Source organism: Hippocampus zosterae, chromosome 9 (assembly GCF_025434085.1).
Source record: "Hippocampus zosterae strain Florida chromosome 9, ASM2543408v3, whole genome shotgun sequence".
Taxonomy (NCBI): domain Eukaryota; kingdom Metazoa; phylum Chordata; class Actinopteri; order Syngnathiformes; family Syngnathidae; genus Hippocampus; species Hippocampus zosterae.
The window spans coordinates 20,947,551-20,965,702 of NC_067459.1; the positions used below are offsets into that span (position 1 = coordinate 20,947,551).

The following is an 18,152-nucleotide window of genomic DNA, read 5'->3' on the forward strand; positions in this document are numbered from 1 at the left end:
AAATGAAAAAAAAAAAATTTTCGCTATCATACTGTTAGTTTTTGTTTGTGTTGTAAAAAGAAGTCGTTTCCCTTTTGGCTCAAAAGCACTTTGTGAGGAAATCAGATTGTTTACGTGTTTTCAGTCACTGCAGATCAGCTCCAAATATGTAAAGAGTAATCTGCCGAATAGATAAAATTAGCATTCTTGGATTGTGTAAGGCAAAAGAGAATCGGCGCACACGGCCCTTTTTTTTTTTAATGGAGTAAATCATAAAGATTTTCATTGAAAGTGGTTGCGTATGATTGCACGGGACTCAACAAGACTTCAATGTCACTCTGACTGCGGCTCGGAATATTGCTTGCATGCTTTTGCCACGTCTGCCGTCTGAAATCAAGTTCACGTGCTTCACAAGGGCTGACCTGTTACCTGTTAATTTGAGTCTGCTCTTTTTTTCTTCCTCCTGTCTGTTTGCATCTGCCACGCTTGGGGTGAGGCAGCTGTTTGTTCTGATATGCAAGCCGAGGAACAAAACAAAAAAATGCCAGTTCCTGCCGTGCGAATGAATGCAGTAATTGGTTTTCGACTTCACATAAACACGTGGCTGACACAAGTTGTTGTTGACATGTCACCGGCGGTGTGATGAGTCTGCGCTATTTTTTTGTTGTAATTCTACCTTTGTTTCTCGATCTTGTTAATAGCTGTGAAGGGTAGCAAACTAGAAGGGGATTGGGGTGGGGGGGGGGTGTTGGGGCTAATTTTAGTGAGGGCCGAGGAAAGGACACCTAAAGCGGGAGGACATAGGATACACGTGGAAACTGGAGTCTTGTTGCTCTATTAAATCATGCGCGAGAATGCTGTCCCCTGACAAAGTTGAACTGTACTGGCTGAGTTTGTTTGGATGGAACCTTCTGGGGTGGTTGGAATAATTTTGTCAGGACTCAAATGTCAGAAAAAAAAAAAAAAAACAAATTCATCTCACCAAAGTGGAAACATTATGCGTGTCGTACATATACTGTGTGTGTGTGTATGGCCACTTTCTGGTTTATGGAGGATGAGATGAATGGAACTCCCATCATTTGCGTTATGGGGCAAATGATTATTATTACTTGTTATATAAGCCTCACCCTTTAGTTGAAACAGAGAACACTTTGAAATCAGAATCAATTTTAGCCCTGAACTTTTAGGAAGTCTGCACGTGTCATTCCGAAAGAGTTCGCCCCCTCCAATCAGTGAAAGAAATGCCGCCCCTTTAAGCAAAAGGTGCTTCGTTTGAGGGTGTGCGCACTTATGCAAATTACACACGTTTCCATATTTCATATATTTTCCCCACGAGATATTCCAGTTGAAATCCACTCAACATATCGTCGCGACTAATATTCTCCTCCTTTTATTCAAAATACCTTTTGACGGATTCACCGCGTGAAGTCAAGGGATTGCCTCGCAAAATATGCAAACGCAACAACATTCGGGTCTTATTGTTGTGCTGGTGTCATGACTCCGGAACAACATCGTCTCGTCAATATCTGAAGCGAAATGAATCGCTAAGCTGCGTCACGCCGTCTACAAAATGAAGGACTTAAGAGAAACCTGTCAAACCTGCTACGTATTTATCTTTCGATACTCTGTTGGAACTAACTTGTTAGATTTCATTTTTTAATGAATTATTTAAATGGACATGATCAAGATGTAAGTAGTGAAATCGCCTTTGGACTTTTTGATGGCCGTTGTCGTCGTCCTTCTGAAGAAATGAATCTTCCCCCCCGCATTGGTTTGTTTTGGTGCGATTACATGATTGTTACTGAGTGATATTTTATTCAAATTCAGCTTTTGCTGTCTCGCAGAATGCACCACTCCCAGGTTGTCACATTGGGTACGCGAGCGCAGCCAGTTGAGACGTGTGTGAATGGCTCGTGGCGATTTTGTGGGTCTCTTAGAATAGATCGATGAGGTTTTGAACAGGCCTCTCTCGGGCAGTGGAAAACCAAAAAAAGAAAAATAAATAACAGGTCTCACATGGGCATGATGATATTGCACGTTGCTCTGGCAGCCAGCTGTGAGTGCGCTGTTTGGCTTGGCATGTCAAGGCAAGCGCGCTCACGTCGACTATTCGCATTCCGTTCGCATCGAGTTTGGTCTTCCCCACCGGATATTTGCACTGCCGTCCTGAAAAGTGATTTGGTGGCATGTATTTTGTCTGCCGTCCATTCCGAACGAGTCACTGATACTTTTTGTTGATGGGAAAGTTGTTTTTTTTTTGTGTGCATTATCTAAACTATCGTTCATTCCTGTAAAATGCGAGGCTCGCCAGGCTCTTGAGACTGAAAAAAACCTTGGAAGATAACAAGCGTTCGACGGGCGGGGCCCAGGGTCTGCTCTGGTTCATTATTTAACAACACAGATAAGTGTTGTCAGAGGTTACCAAGTAAGGCATTTGAATCCAGTGCAAGCACGCAGTGTTGTTGGCTTTCAGAGACACACTCGCTCTTTGTGGCGGTCGAAAGGCGAACGAAACATTCGCTTGATCTCATTCAGCGGGTAGAGTCGATTTGTTCTTCTCGGATTCCAAAACAGACAATTATTCCCCACCAGGAGGCTGATTTTTGCTCTCGGTCCTTTAAAGGCGGATTGGCTGTGAATAATTCAGACACTAGGGGGCGCCTGTTGTAGGTGAAGCGTTTTTCCGAAATTTCTTGAGCAATCCAGCCTATAATTTGCAACTGCTTGTTGGTGCGTGTGTGTGTGTGTGTGTGTGTGTGTTAGGTTAAGCCCAAAAGTCATTCACTGGCCAAGTTGTTTGACACGCAACATTGTGTGTGTGCGTGCGAGCGATTGTGTGTGTTAGGTTAAGCTCAAAATTCATTCACTGGCCAAGTTTTGCGTGTGAAAGTGCACATTCATTTGATGAGAGAGTAGCACAGCTCGAAATGTCAGAAGTGCCGAAAGACTGTAAGATGTTGACTATTTCTTTCTCATCAAAGCAAATAGATGAGTTATTCACCATTTATTACACTAGTACAATAATGTTATAAACAATAAGTTGTGTCACAACGATGCCACTTTTCACTTTTGAGTCATTAAAAAAAAAAAACAATCACTTTGTCTCCAAATGTGTTCTCTCGATAGCTTAATGTTGTGGCCAGCGGGGGCACCCTGACGTCATGACGGATGTCGACAATGTGCTGCATTGTCAGCAGCGCTGACCCACATTTCATATCGAGAGTGTTTATCATGAAGCAGATATTAGCCCCAAAGTGTGAGATGACGGACGTGGCGAGCCGACAGGCGACGGTGCCTCTACATTTTTGTCACTTAAGTGCCAAGAGTATTATTAGACGCGGGGGGGGGGGGGGGGTGCTTCTCTCCTCGGCAACCCCATCCCGTGTCACTCAAGTCATTAAAATGATTAACACTCAAGTGCAGGCGGCGTGCGGAGCCTGACATGCTATTTTATTTCTGCAGCCCCCTCTTACACCACATCTGAACCCCTGACCCGACATTTCCTCTGCGCTGTTCGCGATACGCTTTGGAAGTTCTGCAAAAGCCACCTAAGAACATGTCCGTTCATGATCCCGCCTCGATTCTTTGGAGAATGAAGCTTTTTGTCCCCCCCCCCCCGTGTTGCGTTTGGGTTGGGTCGGGGATAACATGTGATCCGATCCGCCTCGTCTCCTTTTTTTTCTTTTTTCCAACCGCGCACACTCAAAGTCTCTGCTGGGGCGGCTGTGCAGTCGAGATTCCAGAGCAGTGAGTCTATCAGGCACACCCAGACGCAGCCCGACTGCGCCGGCCCAACTATGCCTTCTCTTCGCATCGCACGGGAACTCTCCCTCCACGTCGCTCATCGTGTCTGAACTGCCATGTTCCTATTTATAAAGCGCCGCACATGGCCGCTATACCCCCCCCCCCCCACAACCGCCCCCCCTCGAGTTGATTTATATTTGTTTTGTGTTTTTTCCGCCCAGGCAGCGACAAGTGGGCGGTTCTGCATTGGGCCGACCGTCCAATCTGACCGAGCCTGCTCAGCTGGCTTCACGTTGAAAGGGGGGAGGGCCCCGAAGGAGACATGGCGGCTTGTTGTGGACTTCCTAAAGGGCGGAGCGGCAACTTGTGCTCGGCTGGGCGTGTGTTTTCAGATGCGTGTGTCTGTATGGTGTTTGTGTGTCTGCGCGTATTTGGCTATGTGCGAATGCGGATTAATATCGTTCGCCGCAGAGAGGATTTAACGTCATTCAGCCCAAAGAGAACATCTCGGCCGCGCATACAACAAGTTTCGTAGAGGATAGTATCCCGAAAAGCAAACCTATGGTATGTGCGTTTCTCTTTGGTAAATGCGTGCTTGGAAAGACTTCCTGGCTGCGACTTGTCAACGCGTCTACGGCTCTCAATGTGGAGGCGTGTAGTTTTGCCGACAGGATGCTTTTATGCCGCGTGTTGAGCTGTCGGTGAAAAGTAGCCGTCGTAAAGTTGTTGTCAAAGTAAACAAGGTTCTATTCATATCTCGCATGTGTCATCCTGCTCAGACGGGCGGCGAAAAATGACTTCGTCGCCAAACATTATCCAAGGCGTGTCATTAGATTGTTTTCCGGGACTCATAGTTATGGAAATTAACTCGTATTTTAAAGCCAAACTACGAGTCTTTCCCTTCGATGGCGGGCAAGACGATCAACCCGCGCGTCCCCGAAGAGATCCGGTGGCGTTTGCTTCGTTCAGTGCGTGAGAAGAGGTGAGAGTGGTAGCAGGCCAACTCCAGCATGACCACATACCAGCTCGCAATGCCCTGAGCATCTGACAGTTCCTTGCCAAGAAGAACACGACTGTGCCGCAGCCCCCCCCCATCCCCCCGACCCCCATTCACCCGACTTGTCTCTGTGCTCTCCATTGTCAGCCGTGCAGGTTTGCACCGTATTTGTAGACGCGCCATTTAAAGACGCAAAAGCAAGCGTCGCGATTCGTAATCAGGCTATTTTAGAGTGAGTTGAGGAGCTTCGTTTTTAGAGTGAGTTGAGGAGCTTCGTTTTCACAATAATAGTGCTTTGGAATTCAGAACTCTTTGCAATTTGGAGAAGGGCTCGGTCCCTATCTCCTGTGATTGGCATGGTGGATGGGGGGGGGGCAATGTGCTGTTGCCTATGTGCGACCATTTTTTATTTTTTATTTTTTAAACTGGCTTCACATACACCCAGGAAATAATCACCTCCCATTCGTCCATCACCTTAATGTTCACTAAACCGGCCCGGATTTAAAACAGAATCAATTGAGACGCGATCATCAATTTGTTCCAGTCTAAAACAATTTTGGGGCATTTTCGTTTGATGGGGTGTTGTGAGATTTTGTCACGTGACGTACGAAATGAAGGTTACATTTGAAGGAGACATTTGAGCCCGTTGACGCTTATTCCCGTCCACAGAGCAGAGAGTCGTGACAAGAGCTAGAAACTGCCACAAGGCAATATGCCACCGGGAATGAAATCCGGTGCATCCGATGTATTGATACTTCAGCGCAGAGGCTGACTAATCCCCCATCATTAAGTGGCCTCTCGCCGAGCCGGACGCTCTATTTTAAAGCCGCCGCGGTAGCCCCGAGAAGCAGCTGCTGCCACCGTCTCGGTTCGCATGTGTCAGTCTGTGAGGGGGCGGAGCCCGAGGTGAGTCATGGCTTTTTCAAAACAGGCTCCGCCTTCAAGTGCATAGTTGCATAAAGCTACTGCATTGTTTGTGCACTGACCACTTTTTCCACCTTGTTATGTTTTTGATGCTGTAAGCTGACTGACAGGTGCATCACACCCATCGAAACCGGAGCCGCGCTATTTATCCATTTATCCCCCCCCCCCGCCCCCCCCTTCCCCTTGTTGGCATGAGAATTCCGTCACCTTTGTGATGTCACCGTCGAAGCCATTCGGTAGACACATGTTCCTATTTTGGGCTTACACAAGCTCAGCCGTTCTGAACAATCCTTCATGTTGATATCATGTCGGTTCCTTCATTTTTGTTGAATCGGGCGCAGCGAAAATGGAAGAAATTCTTTCCTGGGTGATGCCCGTTTGTACACCATGGTGAGATTGTGACATGAGGTGTGTCGTTGTTTATATAGGGTGCGGTACACTTGATTCCATGGTTGCACCACGTGTCACTCAAATGACAAATGTGCGATTTCACTATCAAAATAAAATCAGATTCGCAGCTGCTAAATCGTCATAACCACTGCGACGGTTTTTGTGCGCATCCGGAAGAATTTTTCATTTTGGACAAACGCTAACGTCGCCCGTCGCGATGAGTTTGCTGCTCGCTTTATGGATGTTCTACTCAATGCAGCTGAATTCGGTTTGTTGTTGTTGTTGCAATTTGTGTTTTGGTTGGTTTGACATTGTAGTTTGGCGACATTTCTTTTCCAAGGGCTTCATTTTGCTTAACGTAATAAAGGCGGGAGGTGAACCGTGTTATTGTTTGGGCCTGCTTGCGGGAAATGTCGCTTTGTGAACAATTGATTGATTGATTGATTTGGAGGCGTGGTCATAGATGGACAAGGAGTGAGGAATGTCTGGAACGCTGCAGGTGGGAGAGACGCGGCACGCCATGAAGCCCGCGTGAAAGTTTTGAGTGCTTCCCAACTCAACATTTGTGTCATGAAACCTCAAAACAACAAGCGACCGTCCCACATTGTCCTACTTTTTTACCCAATTATGATTTTACGTTATCGATGGAAACAAACGGAATCTCCAATCGACCGTAACGTTTGATTGCCCGAATGAAAAATGCACTCGAAAGGCTTTGCGCCACTGTGGCAACATTTCCTACCATCATAACAAGAAATTGTCGAGTGCAAATGCTCTGAACTGTGAACTCGATGGTGCGCCATGTTTTGACTCAATCTATCTGTTTGCATCTATCGCAAGCTTTTCAACGACTCGGGAAAGTTCAACATTTTGAATGGAGAAAGGTTAACATCAAGGCAACGCGTGTTTGGAAACCTCTTGATGGGTGTTACACTGCGCTTTGTACGACCGAAAGGCAAATGAGTCACCAAATCCTGTTGGGCAACTTCCCTTACATTTGAATGACACAAATACGAGCTGTATTCGCTACAAAATTGTGTGATCTGGATCATGGCTTGACATTACACTCTCAGTCCCTCCATCCCCGTTTTAGGCCCGCCGCTTACCAAGTAACAATCTCTACGCTTGTCACCGATATTTGGGTTAATCGAACCTACGCACAAATGAACACGTCCTGACGAAGAACATTTACGCACCAAATACCCGCTCAAGGGACTCGTAATGGGATTTGTTTTTCTTCAAGATGGACTCATCATAATGAAAATATCCCAGCCTGTTGAATCTCGTCGGACACCGAAGTTTGCTCAGCGTATTTTGGGGCTGTGGGGAGGGGGGGGGTAACTTAGCAACAATATTCATTCATTCATTCATCTTCCGAGCCGCTTGATCCTCACTAGGGTCGCGGGGGGTGCTGGAGCCTATCCCAGCTGTCTTCGGGCAGTAGGCGGGGGACACCTTGAATCGGTTGCCAGCCAATCGCAGGGCACACAGAAACGAACAACCATTCGCACTCACACTCACACCTAGGGACAATTTAGAGCGTCCAATCAGCCTGCCACGCATGTTTTTGGAATGTGGGAGGAAACCGGAGCACCCGGAGAAAACCCACGCAGGCCCGGGGAGAACATGCAAACTCCACACAGGGAGGCCGGAGCTGGAATCGAACCCGGTACCTCTGCACTGTGAAGCAGACGTGCTAACCACTGGACTACCGGGCCGCCCTAGCAACAATATTATTGACTGCAATTAGCAGAACCGCGTGAGCAACCATGTGGCAGGGCGGTGCTGTGGGTGCTGGGCGAGCTCACTTTGTTTTTATCTTGCTTCTCTATCAACAGCTTTGGCTCTCGTCATATCCAGTCGAAAAGGGACAAACGGTATCCTTCCACGTTTTGTTTGTGGCTGTTGTTGAGGCAGAGTGACTGAGGGCAACGCATGTGATTTGTCGGCTTTGACCGAGCTTGTGACCCACTTTGTGTTACATACAACACCGGTCTGTGAGGCAATCGCCAACGTTGTCGGCGAAATCAACGAATGAGCCCCACTGAGATGTCTGCAACGTTGCGAAGGAAAGATTAGCGCAGGGTTCCAAATGTGTTGACGTTTAGCCCAGTGGTCGGCAACCCAAAATGTTGAAAGAGCCATACTGGACCAAACAAAAAACAAATATGTCTGGAGCCGCAAAAAAAAAAAAATAAAAAATAAAAGCATAGACCGTTAAAACATGTTCAAATCAATCAAAGAAATTTCAAAATCAATCCTGAAACACATCAATGCAGTGATTTTAAAAAATCAATATCATATGCTCCCGCTTCCAGGAAGTGTGCTGCCAAATTCTGTAGCAATTTTAAACTTGAGATCCACTTCTTAAAGCAGGATGTCGGATTCGTAATATGAAAGCATGCATTAGCGTGTCCGTGTTGGCCAGAGAGTGAAAATGGCGGACTTTGCAGATATTCTTACGGTGATCAAAAAAAATTCGACATTGAAGAGACCAAGAGTGTGTGTTGACGCAGCCATTATGGCTTAGCGTAGTGAGACAAACAGAATGTGTGGCACAATTAAGATTTGGCTCCTTGGGATCTTTATTTTCCCCCGATCTTGAAGTTTCGTGCCGTTTGCGAGTGTGTTTTCTTTTTTCCGGTATGCGTAACTTTGTGCATGTTTCTGTGTGTGTCTTTGCAGTCGCAGCCCAGCCAGGCCTCGCCCAAACCAGCAGCTCAGGTCTCCACCGTGACGCCTTCTCAGTTTGAGGTATCCAAACATCCTCTCGAGTAACCACAACGTTCTGATCTCAAATCACTTTCTCCCATTGGCTCTAAGGGGCGTGGGGGATTGTTGTCGAGGTGACCTTTAACCTCGCCGCTATGTAGACCGCGTGGTATTGTTGTGGCCTTCCTCTTCCGGTGCCAGGTGTTTTGATTGCGATGCCTGAAGTTGAAAAAGGGAAGCCGTTTAGCCGGCAGGATAAAATGTCCCTTATTGTGGCATTAGACCTTCACATTAGCATGTGAAGGTCTCGGAAGAGTCAAACCCCCTCAGAAAGGCTGCTTATCAAATTAATACATTTTTAAAAGCCGACCTAAAGTCCAGAGCTTAGATAAGCTAATATATTAGAAACCGTCAGTTTCAACACATTTACTTGCATCCACAAGTATGTGGTTTATAGATTAGTTTTCTGATGGAGTGTTTTGCAGCACTTCAATCTTGTTTTGGTTCGTGGAAGGTCCACTAAGCTATGCGTCTAGTCTTTGTATTTCTAGTCCTGTTTTACTTGGTCTTTAGGTTGAAGACATAGGAGAGTCTTATTATTAGGCTGGGACCTTTGCATCCTTCTTTAAAGCCTCCTCGGGTCAACTGACAACTGCCTGTCACAGTAAATACCGTATGTGTATTCTCGATGCCATAATTAGCTCGATAAACACAGCATTTTCTCCAGTGACCAATAGATATGATGGTTTGGATTGAACCGATGAGTTGACGTGTTTACTTTATCGCTCCTTAACGACCGCTAGCTTGCGGTCGATTAATCAGCCACTACACCAGAGGTGGACAAACTAGGGACCGCGGGCCGAATCTGGCCTGTTGGTCTTTTTAATCCGGCCCGCCGAAGGTTGATCCACCATTAAAGTTCGATGTGAATGATTGCATTCATTTCAATTGGACTTGTAATGACAGGCATTTCACCGCCAGGTGGCGCATTGACTTGAAGTTGCAAAACACGGGGTGGGGGTGTGGGATCTTTTCGACCACCTAGGACCTCTGTATCGCTCTACTTCTGGTCTGATCACGACCTATCTGCAGCAATGCACAGGCTAAAATAGGTCATCAACAACACTGTTGTCATTTTAAAAAGTCTGTTAATACAGTACTTTCATGCTTTTGGTCTGTTGATGTTTGATATGGACTGTCAACAAATGCATTTTTATGTATTTTTTTTATGTACCATAGCTCGTGCTGACCTGGCCCTTCTGTCAAATTTTAAAAGTCAATGCGGCCCCCCGAGCCAAAACGTTTGCCCACCCCTGCACCACACGGTCACTTGCTTACATGTACAAATATAACAAAATCACAGGTGCTATGAGCGCTAACGCTAGCCGGTGAGCAATCAGGGCAGATGATGGAAATCTTCACTCCTGGTGCTTTTCAGAAGGCGTCATCAGGCTCCACCATGGCTACAAAGCCTGGAGGAGTTACCACAGCAAAAAGCGGCACTGCAGGAAGTACTTCCATCACGACAGAGGGACTGGGGGTTCCTCGAGCTAAACCCCAGGTAGACTGACGACGGGTCAAAGGGAAAGGGCTTGGCTTCAGCGTGACGGGAACTTCCCGCTTCTTTTTTTGTGCTCTTGCTCACTTCCCCGGATGCCGTTGACTGGCTTCTTCTTTTCACGCGCGTTGCTTCGGCGAGCTGCGCATGGCGGCCCTTCACCTGCGTCGCCGTCTTTGCTTACAGCACATCACTCACCGCTCCGTCTTGGGCTTTTGGGGATCGGAGGCTTAGCCGCAAGCTTTTGAGCCGCCTATACAAATAACCTCGTGGCGTACATTAAACACTTGCTCCTTGGTTTGTAGACTAACACCAAGCCTGCTGTTATTGACATGTCGTCTGCTGGCTCGACTGTTGTCAACATGACATTGTCTGGGGCGAGCGGCAGTCCCCAAATGATGTCGAAGGTAACTGTTGGGTGACGCACGGTTGCTTTTTGTTGCCTTATGCATCATGTGCTTTTCACAGAATATTTCTTGTATCAATTTTGGATCTTTTGACTGAATTTACGATGCGTGTTTTGAAGTCATTGATTTGGTTTGATTTATAGACGTCACCTGTCTCCACTCCAAAGTCTTCTACTGCCGCTACCGGAACAGCGACGGCCGCAGCAGCAGCTAATGTTGCCGTGTCGTCGTCTAAAGGCTCCCCAAAAGACACGGCCAAGGTACATTTGTCCGTTTCCATGAAGTCAATGTTTCTGCTTTCGCAGGCTACATAAAATGATGTGGCGGGCCGTATCGAAGCTTGACACTTGTGCTATGTGGCACAAAATAGCAGTAGTTTGAGTTTGTTGTTGGGGTTTTGCCGTCGATGCTGGACTTCAGCTTTTTTGGGGGCTCTGTTAGCTCAACCATGCATGTGCTTGTTGTATTTACCAGAAATTCGCCTCCGACTCCTTGCATCAGCAACAAGACGCACGCAACTTTTTTTTTTGGGGGGGGGGCCACTGGCAGCATTAAACCACAGTATTGATGAGTTGGTGGAAGCTTTCTCAAAAAGAAGTCGTTCCATGACAAACCAATACTGATTCAATCTGATTGGCCGGTGGAATGAATGTGAACAGGAAGTACATTTTTTGCGTCGTCAGAGATAAACAAATCAAAATCTTTTGGTGCATATGAGCTGGGCGGCAATGCAGTGCTCTAGCGCCATCTATGGACGAGCTGCCACTGCTAAATTGTCCATAGGTGTCAATGGCTGTTTGTGCCCCGTGATTGATGGTTGGATTAAAAAAAAAATTTCAGTGTGTTGGAATCGTTTCTGTCTTGCATGTCTCATGTGAAGTTGTACACATTGATGTTGATTCTTCGTTGCAGGTGCAAGTGCAAGCACGTCCCACTCCCGAAACAATCGGGCCCAAAGAGGTAAACGAGCATTTCTCCGCTCCGGAAAGCATGTTGGTGTGTAGCTTTGCTCCCCCCCCCCCCACCCCTCCCTCCGTTTGCTCAATTGCGTGGCATGTGCAGACACCTGAAATCGATCCCTTTGACGCCTTGGCCAGTATCCTTCCACCAGTTGATCCGCTCACTCCGAAACAACCGATATTCACTGGGCCCGAGGTCAAAGAGGTACGTCGCGTTTCCCTCAACGGAGGATCCGATGTGTAATTGCACTGCAGCATGGCCGTGCCGTGAGTTAACTTGTGCGTCGCATGTGTCACAGCGTGACGCCACAGCCGAGAAGGCTCCCAAGTGTGGAGAAAGAGACGACGCGCTGCCTCCCGATTACAGATTTGAAAATATGGTCAGTTCCCTGTCAAGAACGATGCTCGTAGCTGAATCCGCCGCATGACTGTGTCATTCCGTTTTGGATTATGTTGTGAATAAACCCTGTGATTTCTTAACTAGAAAAAAAATAACGACTTTAAAACAGGATTTGGGTTGTTCCTGTTTCCATCAAGTGATGATGCAACTTTTTTTTTTTCCTCACTGAATCCTATTATCATTTTTAGGCTCCGCCTCCTGCAGACGCCATACCTAAGGATGTTCCTGTAAGTGGCTACCTTTTTTTTTTTTTTAAGAATATTTTTAGTGCAGTTAAAAGAAACACTGAAACACACTCGCGTGGGGAATGTTGCATAGCAGTGCCGGGTGTCGGCTTTGCAAGCCGCACAGGAACCACCACCTTCGTGACTGTATCTTGTTGGCTCTTTTCTGACAACCACATCCAAACAAAAGTATTAAAACACAGCTCCTAATCCATAAGTTAATCAGTCAGGGGTTGACCTTTGTTTTTCTGTGTTGCAAGGCACTCCTTTTTTTGGGGGGGGGGTCCCATGATCTTCCCCACTCATTTTCTTTCTCCTGTGTGACTTTGGTGATTTTAGGCTTTGGTGTTTTGAATGATGCGCGCGTCTGAAGCAGTGTTATGTTACATGTGTAATTTCAGGTAGTTTATCTGATACTGCTTTGCCACTTGATGGAATTTCATGGGCGTTTGTATTTTTCCTTCACTTCTGATCATTGTGTGTGGTTTGAAGTTATTTGATTTTGTTTGTGTGTGTGGTCAGAAACGCCACCTAGTGGAGAATTAAAATAACCTTCGGGTCATTCTTCTAAGCAGACTTTTTAACTTTTGTCGTTGGAGGAAAATGGTGACACTCTGCATTTCTCCTCAGAAACCACTCAGCACCGACGAGGCCCTGGAGTCGCTTTCAGCGGGTTTCATGACATCAACTGTTCCAACTGCACCCAAAATGCAGCAGGTCAAAGTCCGCATCGACTAGCATTGCACTTCGTCGTGTTGAACATCCAAGCTCAGCAAGTTATAGGAAACATATTATATCAAAATAGATTTTTTTTTCACGATTCCAAACAGTTCCTTCGTGTCTTAATCCTTTCACGCACCAAAAAATGATAACCCGTAACCTGATAACATTATAAGCTGTCCACTGTAGTGACCGCTGTGTCGGAAAGGGTTGATAACAAAACGGTGACAGTTGTCAAAATATCCGCAAGGATCACCAATTACGGCCCACATAAAAGTGACTTTTCACACCTTTGGAAAATCACTTGGTTTCGAGGGGGCGGTCCCCTTATGCAAATGAGCTACAGATGTTATTTGGAAAATATGCACGTCACAAAAGATTTACTGGGTTGTTTTAATTTCACACTTTAGGGATCCAACTATTTGGACACAAGATATTCAAAGTCAATTTTGCACATGGCGCTTTCATAGTACGGTAGAATGAAGGCACCTCTTGGCATCTCCATCGATGAAAGTCCATCTCCAGAGCAGTGTGTACATTTAAGTTGTTTTGGATGTGTAAGGTGGTATTATTTTTTGTAACCCTCAGAAAAAAGACGCCGCCGCTGCTTCATCTGCTGCCCCTTGTTATGTTGCACCACCGCTTGTGAAGGTAGAGAAAGATGTTCCGATTCATTATTTGCATCACTTGTTTTGTGTCTTGCCACGCATCTTCATTTCCTCCTGTCGTGGTGTTTTGCAGAAAGTTGACATCCCCGCACCGGCTCCTTGCATAGCAGCTCAGCCTCCAGCTGACAAAAAAGCCAAGATGGAAGTTGATAACTTCTCGTTGGAAGCTTTAATTCCCCCTTCCCAATTCAAGGTACAAAAGCAATATGGTAACTCATCATGCCACTGTGAGCAAATCTAAACTGGATGTTATATTTAATTTTTTTGACCCCCTCCCCCAAAGATGTCATGTACTTCTTCGGTTTTGTCAATGTAAAGGAATGTCAAAGCTTCGGTGAAAAAAATACAACTAAAGTCTGGCTGAACGATTGTCGATGGTGGCCACTGCTGTTCCACTCCATTCCTGTGGGTGGCAGTAAATGCATTACAAAATGGATTGCTGACTTCCAAACTAAAGAAGGAGATAAAGCTCCTCTTGTTTTGCTCGTAGGCCAGCCACCATTTCATGTTTGTTTGTTTTCACGTGAAATGGTCTCAAAGTCATATTTGCAACTGTTGTGAATATGTTACCTTTTGTTTTCTGTTTTGTAGAAAACGGTGTGCGTGGGCCCTCCCCCTGCTGAAAAAGAACCCCTTGCGGAAAAAGCCTCTTCAGATTTTTCTCTGAAAGCTGAACTGGACACAAAGCCCAAGACGGATGAGGTCAGTGGCCTTTCAGTTACTTTCCCTGCACCCATTTTTCGCTACACAGTGCTAATTAGCTAACTTGATAGCCACCGGACAGTTTTATGTGGCTCGTTGTTAAACTGTTAACATTTTACTCCGTTTATTGATCCGTGGCACTTTTGTATTTTACACTCTTGGACCAGCAAACCAGAATGGTAACGTGATCTTGTTTTACACTTGACCTACTCTGCTTGAAATCTGGGCCTGTTTAGTTGAACACAAAGCTGATGTTTTATGAACGGCAATGTAGGTTGGAAGAACCATTTCATGGTTCTGCCTGTCACCACCATATGTCGTGATATAGATTCTTCTAGTAGATTATTCGAGTATTTGTAGTAAATGAATAAAAAATTTCAGCCCAAGTACCGGTAAGAGAAAATGGATAATTTCCCACGGCAGACCCGATGACCTCTCACAATACCGGTACATGAATGTTGAATCCATGTTCTAGCGATATTACTTTCTCGTTTGAAACCGCATGCCTTGTCGTTACCTCAGGGTGGCTCAATGTCTCTGGGTGCTCTGAGCGCTCTCGGAGACATGCTGGCAGCACCAGAACCCAAACCAGAACCCAAACTTAGACCGGAGGACATAGTCTCGGTAGGTGAACTTGTCAATGTTCCACAAGCTTCCAAGGCTGTATCCGAACCACACACGGCGCCTTCTCAGAGTACCAAATTCCATTTTCACCTTGTAGGAGGATAAACACAAGGAGGAAGACGCCGTGCGTGTCGGAGAGAGGGAGGATTCAATTGCACCGGAGTACAGGTTTAATGAAGAGGAACTCAAGAAACTGCCTGCTCCCAAACCTCAGGTGCGACCGCATGACACTTAGGCTTCCAAGGCCTGAGCGACAGGCGACATGGCCTTCACTTTTTTTGTTGTCGTTTTTAAACAAAAATTATTTCTGATTTCATCAAATGCGCAATTGTGTACATTTAAGCACAAAATGTTTTTAGCTTTTAGCCTACTTTTTACCAGCACATTTTTAATATGTTTATATTTGTATTCTTATATTATATTTTAATATTATATGAATTGTGGCGGCCCGGTAGTCCGGTGGTTAGCACGTCGGCTTCACAGTGCAGAGGTACCGGGTTCGATTCCAGCTCTGGCCTCCCTGTGTGGAGTTTGCATGTTCTCCCCGGGCATGCGTGGGTTTTCTCCGGGTGCTCCGGTTTCCTCCCACATTCCAAAAACATGCGTGGCAGGCTGATTGAACACTCTAAATTGTCCCTAGGTGTGAGTGTGAGTGCGAATGGTTGTTCATTTCTGTGTGCCCTGCGATTGGCTGGCAACCGATTCAGGGTGTCCCCCGCCTACTGCCCGGAGACGGCTGGGATAGGCTCCAGCACCCCCCGCGACCCCAGTGAGGATCAAGCGGTACGGAAGATGAATGAATGAATATTATATGAATTACTTTTTTAATATACTTTTATTTATATTTATTGATATACTTTTTGTCTTTGACTTTCTCCCTTTCATAATTTTGCTGCCGTAAATTGGGAATTTCTCCATTGTGAGACAAATAAAGCCTTTCTTATCTGGTCTTTTAAACCTTTCTGCAGTATGTTTGAACCACATTGCCAAGTCACAAACGTCTCTGCTTTTGAAAACGAACTCCGCTCCAACTCTGCTATGTTGTTCAAAAGTGCACTTCAGCAGGGGGATGTATTGAACAAAGGAAAAAGAAACAATTTAAAAAGTCATTTGGACCAAAAAAAATAACATGAAGCATGAATAACAACAATCCAAACTGTGCATCATGCAGCCCACCTTGAACACTAACGAGGCACTGGATCTTCTCTCTGACGACTTCTTGACCTCCTCTGCTGCTCCTGCACAGGTTCATTGCACGTATTGATTGGACAGACAGAAATCGACGCAATAGGTCAAGCCATGCCTAACACGGTGTTTTGTTTTCTACCGTCGTAGAAAGCCGAGGTCCCTGCGTTTGTTCCAACTGTCTCTGTGTGTCCTGCTCCACCCAAGCCTTCTCAGGTAAAAATTCGCATCCCCCCGCCCCCCATCCATTATGTTCTCCATAAAACGATCCGAGTTTCATCTCGTTTTTTTCCACAGGGTGGCGCCATGCCTCTGGATGCACTCAGCGCTTTGAGTGACACTCTACCGGTGGATGCACCAAAACCAGAACCCCCCAAGCTCAGACCCGAAGACATAATCTCTGTAGGATCCCAACAGATCGCATCTTTTCCAGTAGTCAGACGCGACACACTTCACTGACGTTGATTTTACGACAGGAGAAAAAACACAAGGAGGAGGAGGCCGTGCGGGTAGGAGAGAGGGAGGACTCAATTGCACCCGAGTACAGGTTCAATGAGGAGGAGCTTAAAAAATTACCTGCTCCCAAACCTCAGGTGAGACCGCGTCAACAGCATTTTTCAGGGTTTGATGTCATGCGGGAAGATGTTTCAGGTTCTTTTTATTTTTCCCTTTGCGCTTCTTGCAGCCCACCTTGAATACGAATGAGGCTTTAGACCTTTTGTCTGGAGACTTCGCAAGCTCCTCAGCCGCCCCAGCGCAGGTAAACAGTTGGCGCCGTCACGTACCGATGATCATTTTATATTTTATTTACTTTTTTTAATTCTCGATGACGATTTCGTGCTGTTTTTGAAGCAGCATACGTTTCTCTAAAATCTGTATGTACATGAACGGTGCCCTCAAAGATGTGCAGATTGCCAATGGCGTGGCCACTAATCCACCTCCATGGCATCGCACATACCGGCTTTTGAACTTTGCGCTGAATAACACGTCTGGATGGCCCTTTTTCGATTTTGAATGAGAGGACATGATATCCACAATTTGCACAAACTATTTGAATTGTGGACTCGTCAGACCACAGCACACCGCCAGGGGCGTTTCTGGGTGTTTTGGATGTATGGCGTTTGATTTGCATTGTTGAGTTTTGAATTTGATTTGTAGACGAGGCGACAGACTCTGTTAGCTGACAATTCTTTTCCGGAGTTTTCCCTTTTTTTTTTTATCGTGATCCGATTTTCATGGTCGTCAAAAAGTGACCATTTGTGTTTCCAGACCAAAAAAACATTGACCGCTCAAGATCTTCTGACTTCAAGCAAATCGTCCGCTGTTCACGCACCTCTTCCTCCTTTGACCAGAAAGGCACCCCAGGTAAAACCCGCAAACCATTTTGTCAGTCTTTGTCCACTCTCGAGGCCTCAGTAGTCCTAAACTCTTTGTCTTTTATTTCCGCAGGTATCTGACTGCCCTCCAATGTTGGCGAAGCCCCAGACCGATGAAGTAATCTTGAACATCAAACATCACCTCGCTTTACAACAGCCATCGCGAGAACTATCCTAAAGTTCCAGTCTTGTCTCCTCAGAGTGACTCCATGTCGCTGGATGCTCTCAGCGCTCTTGGTGACACGTTGGCGGCACCGGAACCGAGACCAGAACCCCCCAAACTTAGACCCGAGGACATTGTGTTGGTAAGAAATGCAAATGGCGGGCTAAGAAACTCCCAGAAAATGCATTGTTTTGTTTGAACCATTTTTTTTTTAAACCTGTAAAAGTTGTCATCAGTGTACTAATCGAGGCCATTTTTTTTTTTTTTTAATAGGAGGATAAACACAAGGAAGAAGACGCGGTGCTTGTCGGAGAGAGGGAAGACTCAATCGCACCCGAATACAGATTTAATGAGGAGGAGCTCAAAAAACTGCCCGCTCCCAAACCTCAGGTAAGACCTGATGAGAATCCCTCTCAGTAT

General features: G+C 46.0%; 1 protein-coding gene across 16 annotated transcripts in view; it reads left to right on the plus strand.

The window, feature by feature from the left end:
- Positions 1–18,152, plus strand: part of cast (calpastatin) — a 29,195-nt gene that overhangs the window by 7,301 nt on the left and 3,742 nt on the right. For 5 of the 16 annotated variants that reach the window (XM_052077276.1, XM_052077280.1, XM_052077278.1 and 2 more), the window contains exons 2-24: positions 8,720–8,788; positions 10,185–10,307; positions 10,610–10,711; positions 10,855–10,971; positions 11,624–11,671; positions 11,774–11,875; positions 11,970–12,050; positions 12,259–12,297; positions 12,925–13,011; positions 13,603–13,665; positions 13,756–13,875; positions 14,274–14,384; positions 14,907–15,008; positions 15,106–15,222; positions 16,180–16,254; positions 16,344–16,409; positions 16,491–16,595; positions 16,670–16,786; positions 16,879–16,953; positions 17,463–17,558; positions 17,643–17,687; positions 17,770–17,874; positions 18,006–18,122. In XM_052077276.1, the coding sequence (XP_051933236.1) occupies positions 8,720–8,788; positions 10,185–10,307; positions 10,610–10,711; positions 10,855–10,971; positions 11,624–11,671; positions 11,774–11,875; positions 11,970–12,050; positions 12,259–12,297; positions 12,925–13,011; positions 13,603–13,665; positions 13,756–13,875; positions 14,274–14,384; positions 14,907–15,008; positions 15,106–15,222; positions 16,180–16,254; positions 16,344–16,409; positions 16,491–16,595; positions 16,670–16,786; positions 16,879–16,953; positions 17,463–17,558; positions 17,643–17,687; positions 17,770–17,874; positions 18,006–18,122 (2,082 nt within the window). Of the gene's footprint in view, positions 1–4,106; positions 4,288–6,236; positions 6,303–8,719; positions 8,789–10,184; positions 10,308–10,609; positions 10,712–10,854; positions 10,972–11,623; positions 11,672–11,773; positions 11,876–11,969; positions 12,051–12,258; positions 12,298–12,924; positions 13,012–13,602; positions 13,666–13,755; positions 13,876–14,273; positions 14,385–14,906; positions 15,009–15,105; positions 15,223–16,179; positions 16,255–16,343; positions 16,410–16,490; positions 16,596–16,669; positions 16,787–16,878; positions 16,954–17,462; positions 17,559–17,642; positions 17,688–17,769; positions 17,875–18,005; positions 18,123–18,152 lie in introns of those variants that run through there. The other 11 variants (XM_052077285.1, XM_052077287.1, XM_052077284.1 and 8 more) reach the window with 9 other exon arrangements.